Raw genomic sequence first — 19083 nt, 5'->3', positions numbered from 1 at the left:
TAAAAAAGGACAATATTCGGAATAAAATTTTAAAAATATAATATTATTTATAGAAATAATTGAAGAAGAAGAAGAAGAAGAAGCAAGCCCTGTGTCCTGAAAATAAAGTAGCATGTGATAGAACACACATCAAATTTTTGATACACTCAAAGATTGTCAAGTTCTTGAGAAAGTATTGTGTATTGAAACAATACTAAAAGATTATTCGTGCGTTGTACTATTATATCATATCTATGGACAGGGTAAGGAGTTCGAGAAGCATTTCATGATCATTTTCCATAATAACAGGTCTCTTAATAAAAATATATAAATATTATATATTGTAATTTTTTATCATAGGCATCTACCCGGAAATTTAACTATAGATAGTAAATTAAAATAACGTTAGAGTTGTTATGATATAGTATATGTCAATAGAAGCTAATATATTAGTTACAAAAGCTCGATGGATTAAAGAAGAGAAAGAAAATTAGTCACGACAAATCAATATGCATGCGCGCACAAAAACAAAAGACTCCGTGTAGAGTTCCTAATGTGGGCATGTTGTTTGGTGTTGGTGGTGGCTCGCATAAAAGGGCAAGGGATCGCAGGTCTTAGTGTCAACTAGGGATCACTAGCGTCCCACTCGATGGATCCTCCCATTATGGTAAATATGCTGAAGGACAATGGAATCGACAGGGTTAAGCTTTTCGACATAGATTCTTAGATGGTCAATGCTGGCACCGACATTGAAGTCGTGCTTGGAATTCCCCATGATCAATTGCATGACTTTGCTCGTAGCTTCGATGCGCCAAAGCTTGGGTCAAACATAACATCTCCAAACATTTGTACAAGGGTGGTGTCAATGTCAAGTAAGGAATCAATCGCATCGCATCATGTTCGTGTAAGGCTCTTTGTTTCATTATGGACAAAGTTTAACATATTTTTAGTAGGTACGTGGCTGTTGGGAATAAACCATTCTTGAGAAGTTTCAACAGTTCGTATATAAAGTCCACGGTCTCAGAAATGCAAAATATTCAGAAGGCTTTGGAGGAAGTTGGATTGGGAGCTCAAGTCAAGGTCACCATGCCTTTGAACGCTGACGTTTACAAATCATCTTTGAACATGCCGTCGGATGGGGATTTTCGCAGTGACATTCACGATGTTATGTTATAGATAGTGTGCTTTCTTAACGACAACAAGTCACCATTTCTTGTCAACATATATCCCTTCCTCTGTTTATATCAATCCCAGAATTTCCCTCAAGATTTCGCATTCTTTGACGGTGGCTAAGAGATTACCGACAAGAACAAACAATATACCAACGTGTTCGATGCAAACTTCGATACCCTGGTTTGGTCGTTGAAAAAAGCCAGTTATCTTAACACGGGAATTGTGGTCGGAGAAGTTGGTTGGCCCATGGACGGTGACAAGAATGTTAACCCGGAGTTCAACCAAGGATTCCTCAAGAAAATGGCAAGCAAGAAAGGGATTCCTCTTCACCAAGGACCCCTAGAAGCCTATTTATTTTCGCTATTGGACAAAGACTTGAAAAGCATCGTCTTAGGCAATTTCGAGCATCACTGGGGGATTTTTTGATTCGATGGGGCACCAAAATATGCGCTAGATTTTACAGGGGAAGGACGAGACAAGATGCCTACAGGGGCAAAAGGGGTTGAGTGCCAAGAGCGAAAATGGTGCGTGCTGAGGAAGGATGAGAAGGACATGGACGAGGTGGCGAATGCATTGAGCTATGCGTGCCAAGGTGCGGACTCTTCAAGCCTAGCACCGGGTGGTTCGTGTGGGGACGTATACATAGCTTGTAGAACCTCTGATCTTGTGCGTTTAACCAATACCTTTAAGTTAGAGACCAAAGTGTGGATGCTTGTGGCTTCAGTGGAAAGGGTCAAATTGTGAGCGATGATGATCCATCCTCAGGGAATCGCTTCTTTCCAATAGAAATACAGAGTAGCTGGAGCAGGATTAAAGGAGGGCATGGGATGAGACGACTATTATTGATTAATGCCTTCTTAATCATGTTCTTGACCTTAGTATAAACTCCTCATGTGGGTTCACATTTTAGCCTGAAAATTAAGTTTCAACCATAGTGCATTACATTATTTAAACTTGTAATTTGTGTATACGATCATTTATTATAAATTTCATCATTTACGTTCTTCCTGTATTGTTTGATGATTAACGATTGCTTAATATATCGCACGTCTCGTACGTACATGGAACTTTTATTTCTTTGCATTACCTTGATCTAAATATACAATAATTCAAGTTTCAGCAAAGATTTCGGAAATGTAAAAATTTTGTTTCGCTCTTTAGATTAGGATTGAATTAAAAGTAGTTAAATAATCGAGCAACGTGATGGAAACTACTTTTAAACTTCATTATCAGTGCATAATGAAGTTTAAAAGTAATCTTTCATTATTGGTTTGATTATGGGTCGGGTTAAAAACCCAACTTCAGTCGGGTAACGCGATCACTATCCGTATCCTAAAATATAAATCTGGAAGAATAAATATCAAACCACCCGGGAGATTGGGGCCTATCATACATCGTCTCTCTATTCTATCCGTTGTCTCAGCCAGCGCCTGTCTCAGGTCCCTCGCACTCACTGCAGTCACCGGTAAAAATTCTGTCTCAGTGTATCTATTTCTTTCTGTTGTTCCTTTTTTTTCCTGTAACTTGCTTGTGGACTCGAGGGTAATCAGATTATGAGCCCTGCTTTCACAAAGTATTCTGGAAGCAGCCTCTTGCTGCGGTTATAGTTTTGGCTGTTTATTATCCCCCCAATAGTTGTAAGGCTTTCATTTTTAGGAATGTCGTTGAATACTTCTTCCGTTTCTGTTAAATTGTTTAACAAACTACTGGTTATGGTATATGTTGGGTACTAGTTGATTCGGTTAATCTCTTATTTTCCTAGTTGTTGGACCTTGATGGGTCCCTTTACGCTGCCCATTATTGCTGAAGCCTCTTCCATAGGATCACCAGGTAACACGTGTCACCACAACTTAATTCATATATGGCGTTGTGTAGAAATTCGAATTATACCTGTGCAAGTGGAATAGTTTCCACTTTCCAGTAAATTCAAGGATTATCAAAGATTATTTGGTTGCTAGGAGTATAGAGAGAGACTCTCTAACTCTAACTATAATTGTTTTCTTATATTTGTTATAATTGTATGAAGATGTGTGACTTTTGCCAAGTACCTACCAAAAAGTATAAATTCACATAATTGAAATTTGGGCTGTTCATATAAATTATCTGGCTCTCAAGGATTTCAGAACAGTTACGTAACTGCATGATGGAAATTTTTTTTTTTTTGTTCCTAGATTGTTATATCTAAATTCTAAACAGGATTCTAATAATTGTACATTGTCCTATGAGCATTATCAAGCACCTTATCAATTTTTGACAGAGATGATTTTTGCTCTTTACGAAGGTTTTATATTGCACAGTCAACTAGTCACTGTAAGCTAGGGGTATATCCAGATCGAGGTATAGTGGGGATAAAAAACACATAACTAAATTTAATATATTATTGTCTTTCACGGAATGATTGAGCAAACAGATCAAGTATGGGGAAGTGGTGGGAATCTCATATGTGATATTCTCGTGCTGTCTTCCACTGGATTATACTCTCTGCTTCTTGCTTGAACAGGGAATATGGTTTTGCAGATGCTTGTACCAAGAGGACATATAACTCATTGATGAGAAAATCTTTTGCATCAGTCAGCATGGGCGAGGAAAAGCCTTTTGATTTTTTACGCACCTTATTTGGCAAGTATAACATGTTCCTAACAAAGAAATTCTAACGTTATTGTTGTCCTATTTTATAAAGAAATGGTTGTGGTTAATGCTTTTTTCTTCATGTTGAGACTAGAGACTGTGTTTGTTTGTTTGTTTCTTTTCTTTTCTTTTTTTTTTGGGGGGGGGGGGTTCGGGTACCCAATGTTTGATGTGCAAAGAGAATGATCAAACTTGTAATTTTCTGAGCATTTCTGGGCGCTTTCCCTTTTCTGTTGTCTATTTTGGAGGATATCTTATCCCATGCCCTCAAATCTTCTCTTTGTCCAATAATAAATATGATGACATGATAAGCTTTATAGGGTATGAAATTTTTATTTTCTCGTTCTACGTCTTGAGTACTGTTTTTGGCCTGAATCTGTTAAATAGAAACTACGAAGAACATGGTTTTGTCTAAGGTAATTAGCTTATTGCTGTGCCTGTACCTGCATATAAATGTTAGGTATTCATAATACATTTTTAAAATCAATCCAAATCACATCTGTTTTATACTGTAGTTAAAGATATCATGCTAGATCTGTTCTCTTGAAATGAATAGGTAGGAATTATGTGTCTGCAATAATGAGTACTTCTTGAGGGAGTACAATTAGATGATATTCGTTGATTAGCAACCATTCTCTATAAAAGAGAGGAAAGCCTATAGTTTTTACCCTTAGTTAATCTTTTATTTTATTGACAGTGGTAGAATCTGATACTGGTTCTTAAACTGCATTTTGATGTTTCTAACGAGCCCAGGAATTTTTGCAGAGGGCTTAGTTGCCGGAGGTACAGCTGGAGTTGTTGTTGAAACAGCTTTATACCCTATTGACACTATAAAGACACGCTTGCAGGCAGGTTACCATGACCATAAATAATATGAAGATTGGCCGTTTAGTGTTTTTACTTAAATGTTTGCTGAACTCATTACTTCTCGATGCAATATAACGAAAATCCCCTCTTATTCTAGATGATAAAGGCATGGAACTAAGGGTGAGGTAAGCTACAGGGATGGCTGTGTAACTAACATGATTAGATAGGCATGGAACACTGGGAGGATAAACAGAGGACGCCAATGGAATTTGTATGGATGCTTTTGGGGGCATGTGTAGGAGGATTTGAGGTTGGAGTTGTCATGGAAAATGACAGAATCGTTTGGGCTGGAGTTAGCTAGCATCTCTAAAGCCTAGCAGTTCTTTGTTTTTGCTCTTACCTTCTTTTTGTTTCAGCTATTTCTTCTGTGTTTTACCACTGTACTTTCTATCCGTTAAGAGCAACTTCATTAGAATTTTTCCTTATTTCTTTTTTCTGAGTTGTTAGACTGCAATGCTAATAGTTTTTCGAGTTCTCTGACTGGCTTCTATCATAGTTACCTTGTTTTTATAATTAGTGTAGCAGTCTACCAGCTAAGCTAGGTCACGTTCTTGGGAAAAATACAATATGAATGATAAGAGGCAACTTTGCTTTTCCTAGGATGAAATACTTTTGTCTACTGGCTATTAAAGATATTCATCATGAACCTTTAGTTGTTTCAGTTTGTGAACCCACAACGTTATAGCTATGTCGTTTATTTTTGTTGCAATCTAAATGATTCTCATTTATCCAAATCTATAACAAATATATGTATCATCTTCTTACAGGCTGCCCGTGGGGGAGAAAAGTTAGTGCTGGAAGGCCTTTATTCTGGATTGGCAGGAAATCTTGCTGGTGTCTTACCGTGAGTATTTTCTGGAACGCATAGTGTCTCAAACATCAGAAATTGTTTGTCAGCTAGAAAATCTTAAAACTCTAAAGATATTGGCAGGTGTAGGCCTAGCCCAAGATACTCCATTGGTTAAGCTTTCTATGAGCAGGAATCATTGCTCTTCCTTCTTACAATGGATGGTCTTTGATGATACATGGCACTGCAGTGCAGGGGGATCAAGTCTGGTTCTCATTGTTTGAAAGGGTGATTGGGCTTAAGATAACACCAACTTCTGCTTTAGCGTTTTCTAAATCCCAAATCATGAGTTTTGCACATTGGTTTTGGCCCTCTCCTGATCTAGGTTCTTCTTTAAAAAACTAAAATCAACAGCAGTAACTCCTAACCGATATCTATGCATAGTTAATGCTAGATAGTGAATATTTTCACATTTTTCTTTTATTAACCTTAAAGCAGTTTGTTCTCTAGTCATCAAGATTTGAAATCATTAACCATATCTGGGTTCTTTTCATAACATCTTGGATTGATTTGTTCCAAAATTGCAGGGCGTCTGCTCTGTTTGTTGGAGTCTATGAACCCGTAAAGCAGACACTGTCAAGGATATTGCCAGAAAATCTTAGTGCTTTTGCTCATTTTGTAAGATACTGCTTACTGAAAATGTTAACATATTGGATATCCAGCCAAACTATGGAGTCTTGTCAAATTTCAGTATTGCCCTGAAAACAATTTGATACATATGCAGCTAACTTTGAAGCAAGACCCATGCTCCTTATTGCCTTGTCGTGTTTTTCCAAGCCTGGAAGCTGGCTAATTAGGGGCATGAAGTTTTTGGAATTTGTTTGGCCCTTACTAGAGTTGATACTAAGTCTATGCAATTGCTTTATTCTATTGTTGCCTGGATATCTTTTGATTGATGTAAACTCTTTCAATCCTTTGTTTTGAAATGAAATTATTTCATATGGATTTTGGATTTTATATAGACTGCAGGTGCCATAGGGGGCATTGCTGCTTCACTGATTCGTGTTCCAACTGAGGTAGATTGACTCCCTTGTGCATAAAAATGGTATTTCCATGATTGAAATCAGCTTCACTGGGCAACACCAATTTCATTAATGATCCTTAGGTTGTTAAGCAACGAATCCAAACTGGGCAATTCACTTCACCTGCTATTGCTGTCCGCTATATTGCTTCTGTTGAGGGCATTAAAGGACTTTATGCAGTATGGAATCTCTCATCTCATTATCTCCCTTTCGAATTTTAGATTACCTCCATTCCCATGGCATGGCATTGAATGTGCGTTAAAATGTTTTTTTAATGTTGATCTATGAAATTATAGGGATATGGGTCTTTTCTGCTGCGTGATTTGCCCTTTGATGCCATTCAGTTTTGCATCTATGAGCAGCTTCGAATAGGTTATATGTTGGTGGTAAGCTCCTCAAGTTCTTTACCTCTGAGTGTGTGTGTGTGTGTGTGTGTGTGTGTGTGAATTTAGTTTCCTGATTCAATTTGTCATTCAACATCCAGGATTTTTTTTCATGCTGCTCTTTTGCGTTTGATGATGATGTGACTTGCATTTCCTTTTGGCTAGGCGCGAAGAAATCTGAACGATCCGGAAAATGCCATTGTTGGTGCTTTTGCTGGTAATATTATAGCCCCGTCTATACATGCTAACGTATATTTAACGTGCGGACATTGCACATGTTATTTCATCAGAAAGTATCAGTGAACTTATGTGAAAATGCGGTTAGTTAAAAACATTTTGATTTTAGGTGCACTGACTGGCGCTATAACTACTCCTCTTGATGTCATTAAGACGAGGTTAATGATTCAGGTAAGATTTAGATCATTAGCTTCCTGCCCTTGATGTCATTTTTTTTTTCAAAGATTACCATGTAATTTCATAAGCAGAGAAGACAACTGGTAGAGTATAGTAATCATGATGCATATAGGCTTTAGAGTGTACAGAATTCAATGCCAATTATGAAGCCATGAGCGTGGGCTTGTGTATTTCTTTGTGACTGTAAGGGAACTCCAAACCGATACAAAGGAATCATGGATTGTGTTCAAACTGTCATCAAGGAAGAGGGACCTCAGGCATTTTTGAAGGTATGGGCTATCTCCATTTTCTCCTTCACACAGTAGCTTGCGTGGTAGACTAGCAGAATCCTGTCATTGTTATTATGGCACCACGTTTTTTTTTTCCTGTGTCTTGCATGGAATTGAAAGCTGTTTCCTTGGGGAAGTGGGTCTTGTTGCAGTGAAAAATTCGAGAAAGTGGGGCGCTTCATATTTCTGTGCTTGACAAGTAATTGTTTATTGTGTGATATGGTGATTGGTGGAGTCCTTTTCCTCATCATGAGGTGGTTGGTGGAGCTATGCGTGACATCCTAGTCATGTCCTTGTCTATGATAATCATTGTAAATATGGTATGAGTGACTTTGTTCTTACCCTCCTAGCAATTTCATTAACGCCACAGCCCCCTCTTACATTTAGATTGAGGATCAATCATCCTGCGAGTAAAATCTTGTCTGCTAGTACATGTCATTATTCGTGCATTTTGCATGCATAAGTGTGTGCATCCACACGAATAAAAAGCAATTTTAGTCTTCCTCAAATCATGCTCAACATTTAGCCCCGTGGAGCTTCAGAGAAACTGGGACGTGTCAACAGAATTTAGTATTCATCTTTTTTTTTTTAACTATTTTTGGTATAACTTACATATTCTTCTGCCCTTTGAGTTTATTAAAATTATAGATACAGACTCCTCATCTATTTGTGATCTATACCGTTTCAGCTTAATTCGAAATTAGTACGGGTAAACGTAAAACGATATAATTTGGGTTTGAATGTTTGTGACTGAGGACAGGGCATTGGGCCCAGAGTACTGTGGATAGGGATAGGTGGCTCAATCTTCTTCAGTGTTTTGGAGGGCACAAAGCGTTTTCTAGCGGAGAGGCGTCCTAATCCGCCGCAGCCACCAAAGCATGAGTGAGAGTAACGTCTGTTTTTTTTTTTTTTAAATAGGATGTAATCTTATTATATCTGACATATTCCTTCATGTTCTGTTGTATATTTTATATTAACCTTTGATTAAAAAATGAAGAAGAAAAAACTAAAAGCGAAAAAAAGTTTTTTTTTTAAAAAAAAACTCACATGTGAGGTTGTCTTGTCATACTCATGGACGTGACTTTTTAACTTTTGATTTTTTTCACAAATAAATGAAAGTCAAATCTTAGATTTATAGTAGTCTCTACATTCGTCACACATTTTCCACTCTCATGTCACCAGTTCCCTCTTGAAGCAGTAATATATAATAATGGGGAAACGTTTATAAATTCTAAAATATTATTTTGTCATATATTATTAATCTGTTGCCCTACCACCAAAAAATTTTCAATGTTTCTTCCGACCAACCGAACAGAGTTAATTGCGTGTCAAAATATACCACTCTAAAATAAAAATGAAGTAGGATGAGAGGCATGTTATCTATATAGCAGAAACAAGTACCCTTATTGATTGTGAAAATATAATACAATTGATACTTGGTAGGCCAGGCTATAGTGTGCATTGACTTTTGGGTACACTCTGCCTTTAGTTTTAGTTGATAGTATTTGCTGCTACATATATCTTTCTAGTAACTTGAATTTGAAGCATAACACAAGGGTACTCTGTCATGATGATTATTTGAAGCATTTGGTTTAATGTTATATAGATAAAGCTTATATCACCGGCAATCAAGCTACGTCAATTCCATGATATCTTCTACTACAATTTCAACCCAAGCTAACCACTTACATTATGTGGAGCTGATTCAGCATATACAGATCTGAGGCTTCCTAATGTATCTAGTAAACCATTTCTCAACACCGGGAAATCAATTCCATCTGTATAATTTCGGTGGTCGCGTTAGATGCCCGGGCACTACTAGTTATGTTTTGCAAGATGCAAGTTATATGTTTCTCCCATGAACACCTGCCGAGGATTCTTATATTTGGGCGAAGCAGATGAGTGTTGGAATCGAAGTCCGTTGTTTGTTATTGTTGATGAGTGAAAAGTAAGTAAGGATCACTATAGCTACCAGTTTCATTTTTCTTTGACAAGGAAATGATTTCGTTTGTTTGTACAACGTCAAAGTTTATTATCATGTCAAATATATATAATTGCCTAGTTAGCTAGAAAGAAAAGTGTATACATGGGTGACTTATAATGACAAACATGTGTAATAATAACAAAGACTTTTAAGACATGATAATCCTTCTCTAGGGTAGGCCTATCTCATTACCTAATTATCCTTAATTAGGATGAAAATCAGACTCTGTACAAGTGTCCGGCTATTATCTTGGCATAAAATATATTAGAAAAGCATGAGCTTTAATTGTATATTAAAGATTAAAGCATTGTCTAGAATGTCACTTTTAGGCCAACGGTTACCTGTATGGGAAAAAACCCGGGGGGGGGGGGGAGCGAAAGTAATTATGATGACCATCAGTGCCCGATGACGTATGTAGTTATTTGTGATCCATCCACCATACATTGTATATGGATGATTGATTAATTATTTATTAGGGGCTACTTTAGTTAAAAAGGCAACGTTATATATTGAAATCAAATTATATTATAGTTATTCATAATGCCTGATGTTCGTTCCGCGTATACATCATAAATAGAATCCTGTAACCTACAATTTAATATCAACTTTCTTCCACGGCAGAAATTGAATCACTCTGGTCTCCAAGACAGACGCGGCTTGTTTGAAACTCGTTAAATGTCCAACTCAAGAGTGGAGAGCTTCGTAACTCATCAAGCACGCTCAAGCTAATGTTAAAGGCTACGAGACTAGTCTTGGATAAATGAACATAATCATAAATTTGGGTTTCGTTATTGAATACTAAGATCTTGTTGGGAAAGAAACCAAATGATGGGTTGTTCCCTCGATGTTCTGTTTTTGTGGCTTCACAGTTTTCAGAGGGACAGCAAACGGACAAGGTGGGTTTTGGGGTTTGCGAAAAGAAGACGACAGACGAAGATCAGATTATACACGTATCTCTGACACATCATACATCGATCGACGTCTAAAGCTCACGCTGGCACCAGTGACACTGCAACTATATCATGTGTGCACGCATGCCCATGGCGTCTTCAGAAGCCCACTTTAGCAGTCGAAAAATACTCAGCAATTACAATTGAACATCTACTTCGGTCATTTTCACGCACTTGATGTACAATTACATGAAGCACTTTAGTCACTTTCATTCTATACACTTAAACCCCACCGTGAATATTCACTGACGTGATGCTTTGATGCTTTTGCCGTACGTAGCTTGCTAGGGAATGTGCAGGAGTATAGAGCTCACTAGTCACTAGTTCCAGCTTGGAATAAACCCTAAGGAACTTGCCCTCCTCACCAGCCCTCTCCGATTTCTTTTCTCCAGTCAACCTGAAATCCGTGCGCGTGTGCCAAAAAAAAGCTGCACCTCTCGCTCGTTAAGAATCGCCGGCCTGCTTTTATTCTCTTGAGATTTTCTACATAGAGTTTGACCAATATCTCATTTACTTGTCTAAAAGTTACTGCATATAAGATACACACCCCAACTTAACTGCCGGCCATGTACGTAATTCATGTTAGTCTCATTCTTGATTATGTATTAACAAGTCCGAGAAGCATTGTTAAGAGTAGTTGTTCTGTGGAAAACTCCGGGGCATTAATTGCAAGTTCGACGGAAAAAAGTAGAGCTAACTAAAATAGGAGTGCAGTGATAATAATGAAGAATGGCAGACTTTATGAAAAACGACAACGTATAGTTATGTTTAATTGGGAATGTAGTGTTGTACACAGGAGAGGAATGGCAGTGTGTTGTCACAAGGGCTTGTAAGTGACCGGAGGGGGCATGGGTTGTCTCTGACAAAGGCAGGATCTTATCAGAAGCAGACAACAATTACAGTCACGGACACTTGAGGGAAGGTGCGTGGCCTAATCATTTCCTACATCTCCACGCACACTTTGAAATCTCTTTCACCACCCACTCCAATTTCATCTCTGCTTCTCCTGCATAATAATAGTACTAGCTGTCTTTGGGTAGAAAATTCTTTAAATTTGAAGCCTAATTGTAAAAGATAAATTCAATGGCTACAGTAGCTACTCCGGCAATGGAGCTGTCAGTATCATCACCTGACCCAGAACACTTGCCTTTGTCTCTTTCAGTAAATTATAAAAGACAACTTGAGTTCTGATCAAACGCGAGCGGGGGATACATTCTTGAATTGAGGATGTGTATAGAAACTAGAAAAAATAAATACATGAGAATTCCAATTTGTGTACAGATTAATTAATCATGACAAGAAAAGAGAGCAGGGTGAGAGCGCTGTGCTTGTGAAAATATAACTAAGAAAGATAAGTGGATGATAATTGCCAAGAGAAAAGGAAAGCAGGGTGAGCGATAAACAAGGGACGAATGATGAAGGAGGTAATCTGAACGGCATAATGGGGAGCTATAAGGAGGGACAAAAAGAAATGATGTGTGTTTGCCACGGGATGCTCTTTAGTTTCTCCAACTTGCTTAAGGGTTATAAACTTTAAACTTTAAACCCTTCAAAAAAAGAAAGAAAGAAAGAAAGAACGAAAGAAAGCATTGTCATTTAAATTTGCATCACATTAATAAACCTAGTGGGGATTTCTGTAGATGATACAAGATATTATTGCCGTCGTACGTCTTCCTCCTGACGTCATCACCGCGTTAGCTTAACGCCAGCATATACCCTATTCACTGGAGGATTTTTCATTTCATTACACTTCTCTTAAACTTAACAGATCGCTGCAGGTTATACATCTTACATTACATATATAAACACAAATGACCATTTATTTCAGAGGGGACATATTATAAATCACACCATTTGTATGACTTGTTATAAATCGTAGTTTAGATATTAATATATTGGAGATACTAATAAATAAAATATTTTTTATTTAGAGACAAAAATGTGCATACGGTGTATAGTATATAGTGTGTATACAAATAGACAAACACACTATATACAATATTTGGGAAAAGACCATCTGATACAATATTTTTTATGGAAATTTAATTATTTGTTGAAAGTGCAGTATGGCGCCTCGGATAACATCCCCCCTCCCTACCCGTTTTTCCAGACAGTTGTTAGTCCGAAAAAGAAAAAAGAAGAAGAAGAAGCATTTTTTAAAATGAAGATCAGAGTAACAATAAATCGTGAACTCATATGAACGCAGTACCTGAACAGTTGGAGTGCACGTTCCAATACAGCCCAAATAAAAAACAAGTACATATATGTTCAAATTTCTACTCCTGGGTTATATTTAGGTTAGGTCTATAAGGCTGCTGACTGCTGAGGGGCTGCAAATTATCACGATGAATCTGATGCCAATATTAAAAATTATTAATTAGCTACTTTCATTGCTTGTTAAAAAACATATGCATTCATTTATTATTGCTCATGGGTTTCATCAATCATATAATCCAGTCTTTACCTATCAAAGCCAGGGACTGCGGACTCTGATTACCATCAGCTGCGCAGCTACTTTTACTTCATTGATCATTAGCATCTGCAAATGAAGTTCATCATTTTATTGAGTTAAGAAACAGGATGAAGTACAAAGGCCACATAATAATTATTGAATTATGGTTAAATTTGAGCCAGTAGATAAACTGTGATTTCAATGGCCAGAATGGTCCACAAACATTCAACACATAACAAGTGAAAGTTAGCTAACCATGATTAATGTCACACGCTTAATTGATCCAAGAATGACAAGTAATAATATAGTTAGTTTGGGTTGGAATTTGAGAAAAAAGGTTGGTGGGTTCTGGGGTTAGTTCGAGTTTTGGAAAGCCGAATAGGAAAAGGGGGGCGAGAAAGGCGACGAGATTTTTTGCTGCAAAAAAAAGTCAAATAAAGCACATTCACTCATCATAATGATATCCTTCCCAACGATGGAGAGAGAGAGAGAGAGAGAGAGAGAGAGCAGGGTATGATATAGGTAGATATGCACCCAAGATTCATCATCATTGTCCTCTGTGATTTCTTTTTCTTGTATATGGTGTCCCCAAAGTGATCACTTTATATTAAAACCAGCCAAAGAAAAACCCTAGAAAAGTGATAGATATATGTTTCACCCCGCTCTCTTTTCACTCTTTAGCGGAGATTTTGTGTGGTGAGGATCGTGGGGAAAGAATGATCATACTTTTCCCTTTTATATTATATTTTTAATCATGAATCTGCTTCTATTATTTTGCACTCAACACAGGTTTCGCTTTTGCCCATATATTATAATTAGCTACAGTGACCGGCTGTTGCATGGAAGTTTCATACAACTTTGCAAAGGCACCAAACTTTCTCTGTTGAGTCGTTTTGTCGTGTAATGTTGACCTCCTCTGTCACACAGTGTAATTCCACTAACCATGAAGGACATGGAATTTCCAAGCTTTTGACGATTAACAATACCATATATCTGCAGCTAGCAGATATCAAGGCCAGCTTTGGTTGAAAGCAAGACGTTACAAATTAAAAGTCACTCAAGGTTAACTTTTTAGCATATTTTCGCCTTCTTCCTTTTTTTTTTTTTGAAAAATATATATATTAATGTGCGACGGTGAGTTCCTGGTCTCATTTTATTTTATTGTATACCTACCTAGTTTCTCACCCTTTATGATTTTATTTAAGAGAGAGCCAACGTAGGAATTCAGAAATTCGCGTGGAGAGAAAGAGAGCCACAACCAGAAGGGAAAGTGGTTTTGAGAGGTTGTCAGTTACAGCTTTTCGGTTCACGGTGTAATCTCTAGCTCCTTCCTCCCCAAGCCCTAGAAAGATCAAACCTCTCAGAAACAGATTGGTTCCTTCAATAAGAAAAGTCCTGTCATTTTCTTTCTGTACCCAGCAACTTTGGACATAGCTAAAGAGATTATAGGGAGACAGAAAGAGATACTGATAGAAGAAAGTGATGTCAACAACCACACGATCTATTTTGAACCATGGTGGTAACTTGTTCGAGGATCAGCAGTATCTGATGCATACACAGTTGGGGTTCCTTCCTAATTTCCCATCTAATCTGACTTTTCCTTCGTCGGGCTGCCATCAATCTTTGAAGAACTTCCATACTATAGGTCCTTCGCTTGCGTCCGAGACAGCTTCTAGCGCAGCAAATCTAACGGAAACCCTATTTGCAGCCACAGCTCAAAAGCCAAGGCAAGACATCGCTTCTTGCTTGGGAGAACCAACCCACCTCATTTCCTTGAACACATCAAGTGCACTAAATCCATGGTAAAGTAATCTCACTTTGATTTTCACATCCACCAATGCATGCTAGCTTGCTCCTATTGGCTTTCTTTAAATTGGAAAACTCCAACAACTGTTTGTCGAAAAATTCTCCAATAAATATACATATAGGATAGTTAACTAGAAAGGGTTGTTTTGGAAAATCCGGTCCCTTGTTATGAAACGTTTCAACTATACTGGTGATTTATATTGTGAGAAACTTTACAGGAAATGTTTAGAGCCTGCTGCAACTAACGAAAATTCATAATGAATGTGTGTATGAATAGGGGTTGGGGAGAAGTAAGCGAATGCTTGGGCAGTAAGAGAATTGGTGGAGAAGAGAATAGTCATTGTCTAGGGATGTCTTCAATGAAGATGAAGAAGATAAAGGGAAGGAGGAAGGTGAGGGAGCCTAGGTTTTGCTTCAAGACCATGAGCGAAGTGGATGTCTTGGATGATGGCTACAAGTGGAGGAAGTACGGACAGAAGGTGGTCAAGAACACCCAGCACCCCAGGTATGTGTTCATTTCCTACGCATTATTCCAAATCACTTCTCTTTGTTTTCCTTTTAATTCTCGTGCTGATATGATCACTCCACGTCAAGGCACGCAAAATGAAAACTTTAAAGATTGTTTTCATTATAGTATATTTGATTGAGGCTTCCATCGGCCGGGCTGTACCCTGATACATTGATATAGTTTAATTTCTCTCTCCAACCGGCCAACCCCTAGTTATGTCTGTCTGTATTTGTTTCATCATAATTAGTCTGCTTTATCAAACAGGCTTTGGAATGATTTTAATTTTAGTGAATAATGCCGGAATGATTACAATCATTAATCAAACATATTAAAATGCTGGATCCCTTGATAAGTGTTGTGCTCTCTAAAGATATACGCTCGCGACAGTATGTTTGAACAGGAGACCATGTTGAAATTTTGACCGTGTTAAAAAGGAGTGATTACTACTTAGGACCCTAAAGGCCTATGCAAGACTTGATGCATTACCAAGCTTAGCTTTTTATTTTGTGCAAGCTTAATTTGCTCGCAGTAGGCCAGCTCTCAATAATTAGTCTTCAACTCTTTTTTTGTGGATTAATTCAACATGTGTAATTAATTGGTGACGTGTAGAAGCTACTATCGTTGCACGCAAGACAATTGCCGGGTAAAGAAGAGGGTGGAACGCTTGGCCGAGGATCCGAGGATGGTAATAACCACGTACGAAGGGAGACACGCACACTCTCCCTCGAATGATCTTGAAGATTCGCAAGCTCCTTCCCAGCTAACCAATTTCTTTTGGTAACGTTTCTATGTTCCGAAGGGAAGAGTGAAAATTGGCAATGTATCCTATTCTGGTTATCGTATGGATGTAAGTGGTTCATTTTCAGTTTTCACTCTTTTTCCATTTTTAAGTGTAAGAGTGAGTGTGAGTTTGCTTTGCATGTATTTCCTGTAAGTGTTTCTGCTGTCTCTTTTGTCTCAATATCAGAAACCAATAATAGACAAACATTGCGGCAGCTTCGTCTGTGAGCTACCCCTGTATACGTAGCTTCTTCTTTATAATTCTGCCCTTGTATATATGGACGTTTGACTCCTGCTTCTCTCTATTTGACTCCTGCTTCTCTCCATACCTAATTCAAATTTTTTCACCCTGGCGTAGGCTAGGCACCTGCGTTTTTTATTATTTATAATTCTATTCCTTAAAATTCTTGTTTTGTTTGCTATGCAGTTATTAGGAGAAAACTACTTTGGATTTGCATAATTATATATTTTTTGTGGAATTCAATATGAACCGTATTGCAAATAGATGTGTCTTTATATGTCACCTTAATTGGAAAAAAAAGGTGATTTTGGCCAAAAAATAATAATAATAATAAGGTGATAGATAAACTCAAATTTTGTTATTATTTTTTTAAACCAAAGAAAATAAAAACCGGTGATTGACTAACGTTTTTTTAATAAAAAAAAAATTGACAATGCCTTGATAGCTTAATGGCGCGAAGTACCCCGACGTCGCGAGTCCGAACCGCAAGTATTGCGCGAGTTCTCTTTGCCATGGGAAGATATGTCAGGTTGTGCATGTGCATTTTTTGGGCCCCAGGGGGGGGGTTTTTTTTTTGAGCCAAACAAAAAGAGTTCAGAGGTTGGAAAATGACAACTATGTGTAAAAGGAGTAAAAGGTCAAAAAGAAATTTGGGTAGTAGTTATGGACCAGACATGTATCCCGTCGATTCTTGAGGCTTCCCTAAGCGTGTTATAATCGAGAGTTTGGACTTTTAGTTTTTTCTTTTTGGCCCGATCTCGAGCTTTGGACTGGATCAGCAATCTGTCCAACCTTGAGTTACTAAAGACGCTCATTCCAGTAACAAACTGTTCTGCAGGTCACTGACTTTGAGCCCAGGCATCCATCCAGTTGAGACTTGAGGGTGTGATTACATTTTTCTTCTTCTTTTAGTATGTCATACATATATATTGGTTGAAATAACATTCAAGCTTAACTAGGAAACAATAAAATCCCTGACAGTTAAGTATAATGAACAAAAATGACACCCAACGCCAAGTTGTTGTTGCACGATGAGCTCAATTGGGACCGCATATGGTATTTTCATAGAAAGGGAATTCTCTGTTATTTATCCGTTTGAATGTTAAAAACAAAAAAACAGAGAGGGTACAAAACCTGGAGCGAGGGAGTCGGAAAATGTGAAGAGCAAAGAAATGGGGGGAAGCGGGAGCAGCATGTTGCATTCAAAAAGTTTAAAACAAAGTGTGGGTTTATGAGAAAGCGTCAACTGAATTGATTCGCTTAAAGCCATGACAAAAAGACAAGCCCGAGCTTTCGAGCATGGGAGAGCCACCACGGTGCTGCCTCGTGACCTCCACCTTCATCCTCCCCTCACTTCTAAGGCACTTTTTCTCTCCGTAGTATATCGGTTTAACCTAGTTTCACGTAAAACCCTCGCGTCTTCCTTCGTTTATATTCATACTCTCAGGATGTTAAACAAATCCTGGACAGGGACTGCGAGTGGGAATGGGAAAACGTGACCCATGAGTTGAACACTACCTTTATTATAGAGCGATCTAGAGAGGTCGGATGGAGAGCCCCTTCACCTACCCTTTCATTCTCCCATTTATGCATCCCCTGTCATCATCCAAGGATTGGATCAGTAACGTAGCTTGAATCATCATTCATCAACCACCACCACACATGTAGCCCATTCATTTAACACCCGCAATAATATATACAAGGCCTCGCCTTGTGCCGGTTTGTCTGTGCCAGGCCGAGCGCACGTGGGCAGATGTAGCCGCTACCCGCACTTGATCGCGACCCTCTGCATCCCCACCCAACAAAACAAACCCCTTCCAACACTTCGCGTTCCCTCCATCGTGTGCCCCGTTCGCACTCCCCCTCTACGTATTCCACTGCCTAAGGACACTGTATCTGATTAATTAGCTAGCTAGCGTTCGCGACCGACATAGGACGAAAGACGGACGCGGGGCCGTACACTTGTTGCGTAATTATTATTTGTTTTATTGTTAGGATGAACAGTGAATTTCCATAAATCGTAAGAGAGCCTGGGAGCTGAGGCTGTTCATTCCCTGCCGATGACTCGTGAGGATGGCCCCTACCTCTCCTCCATCACTGTTTCTGTGTCTGCGAGTATTCCCGCTGCATCTTATCTCTGGTCCCTCGCTGAATCCTTCATAGAAATCAGATGCAACGGAACCTGAATGAATCTGATGTGATCAATGGGGCGGGTTTATCTCTCTGATGATGCTCCTGTTGACTTTATCCCTTCTGCCACCTGGCAATGATAGTGGCCCAATCCCCCGGCCTCAGTCGTGTAACGGCACTTCGAAAGGATTCAGAGCGCCTCAGAGGGTGTTTATTTGTGTATTATATAACCTTTTCTTTTTTTTCTTTTTTCCTTTTTTGAACTGCCGGAGTCAATTAAAGCTGGACCCGAAAGCGACGATGTCGCACCGCAAAGACGACGTTGGCTGATAAGATTTCCGACAGGGTCAGGTGGCCGGGTGGCCCACGTGTCACGCTTCCACATGTCGCCAGGAATGTGCGTACCACACGATTCTCGACTCCCCCCCTTCCCTTGGCTTTCATTTCCTTCCCTCTTCAATCACTTCCGGGGTCGGCCGCCGTTCGTACGGTCTTCCCCTCCCTCTCCCTCCTATCATGTGCTCTGCTTAAGCTAAAACTTCCATCTTTCTTAATTCAAGTTGCTTATGTTTTGTTTCTTGAGATGACGGCTTGGATCATTTTTTATTGATTATATTGGCCTCGCTATGCCTGTGGCGTTAAAATTCTGA

The 19083-nt window shown here is 38.7% G+C and overlaps 2 protein-coding genes and 1 pseudogene across 7 annotated transcripts; all 3 read left to right on the top strand.

Annotated features, from left to right (window-relative positions):
• The first annotated feature begins 532 nt into the window (after positions 1-532).
• On the top strand, positions 533-2036 carry LOC129319769 (glucan endo-1,3-beta-glucosidase 5-like; annotated as a pseudogene).
• A 476-nt stretch (positions 2037-2512) lies between these two features.
• Positions 2513-9720, top strand: LOC129320301 (S-adenosylmethionine carrier 1, chloroplastic/mitochondrial-like). 6 transcript variants are annotated; one of them, XM_054965686.1, is made up of 14 exons: positions 2513-2617; positions 2915-2982; positions 3670-3771; positions 4546-4628; positions 5415-5491; positions 6022-6112; positions 6457-6510; positions 6600-6695; positions 6813-6902; positions 7065-7116; positions 7246-7307; positions 7502-7582; positions 8343-8464; positions 9189-9720. In XM_054965686.1, the coding sequence occupies exons 2-14, from the start codon at positions 2928-2930 to the stop codon at positions 9190-9192; spliced, it is 969 nt and encodes a 322-aa protein (XP_054821661.1). In that variant the 5' UTR covers positions 2513-2617; positions 2915-2927; the 3' UTR covers positions 9193-9720. The 6 variants fall into 6 exon arrangements, 5 of the variants coding, with proteins under 5 accessions (XP_054821661.1, XP_054821662.1, XP_054821664.1 ...); XM_054965687.1 differs by having other exon boundaries at positions 8343-8470; XR_008595728.1 differs by lacking the exon at positions 9189-9720 and having other exon boundaries at positions 7001-7116; positions 8343-8401.
• Positions 9721-14040: 4320 nt separating this feature from the next.
• Positions 14041-16365, top strand: LOC129320737 (probable WRKY transcription factor 13). The gene is made up of 3 exons (XM_054966315.1): positions 14041-14770; positions 15052-15279; positions 15892-16365. Exons 1-3 carry the CDS (start codon positions 14451-14453, stop codon positions 16061-16063), a joined length of 720 nt encoding a protein of 239 aa, XP_054822290.1. The 5' UTR covers positions 14041-14450; the 3' UTR covers positions 16064-16365.
• The last annotated feature ends 2718 nt before the right edge of the window (positions 16366-19083 follow it).

This window comes from Prosopis cineraria, unplaced genomic scaffold, assembly GCF_029017545.1.
Source record: "Prosopis cineraria cultivar Desert tree isolate PC_DT_omini unplaced genomic scaffold, ASM2901754v1 PC9, whole genome shotgun sequence".
Lineage (NCBI taxonomy): Eukaryota > Viridiplantae > Streptophyta > Magnoliopsida > Fabales > Fabaceae > Prosopis > Prosopis cineraria.
This window is presented reverse-complemented; position numbering and strand designations above follow the sequence as displayed.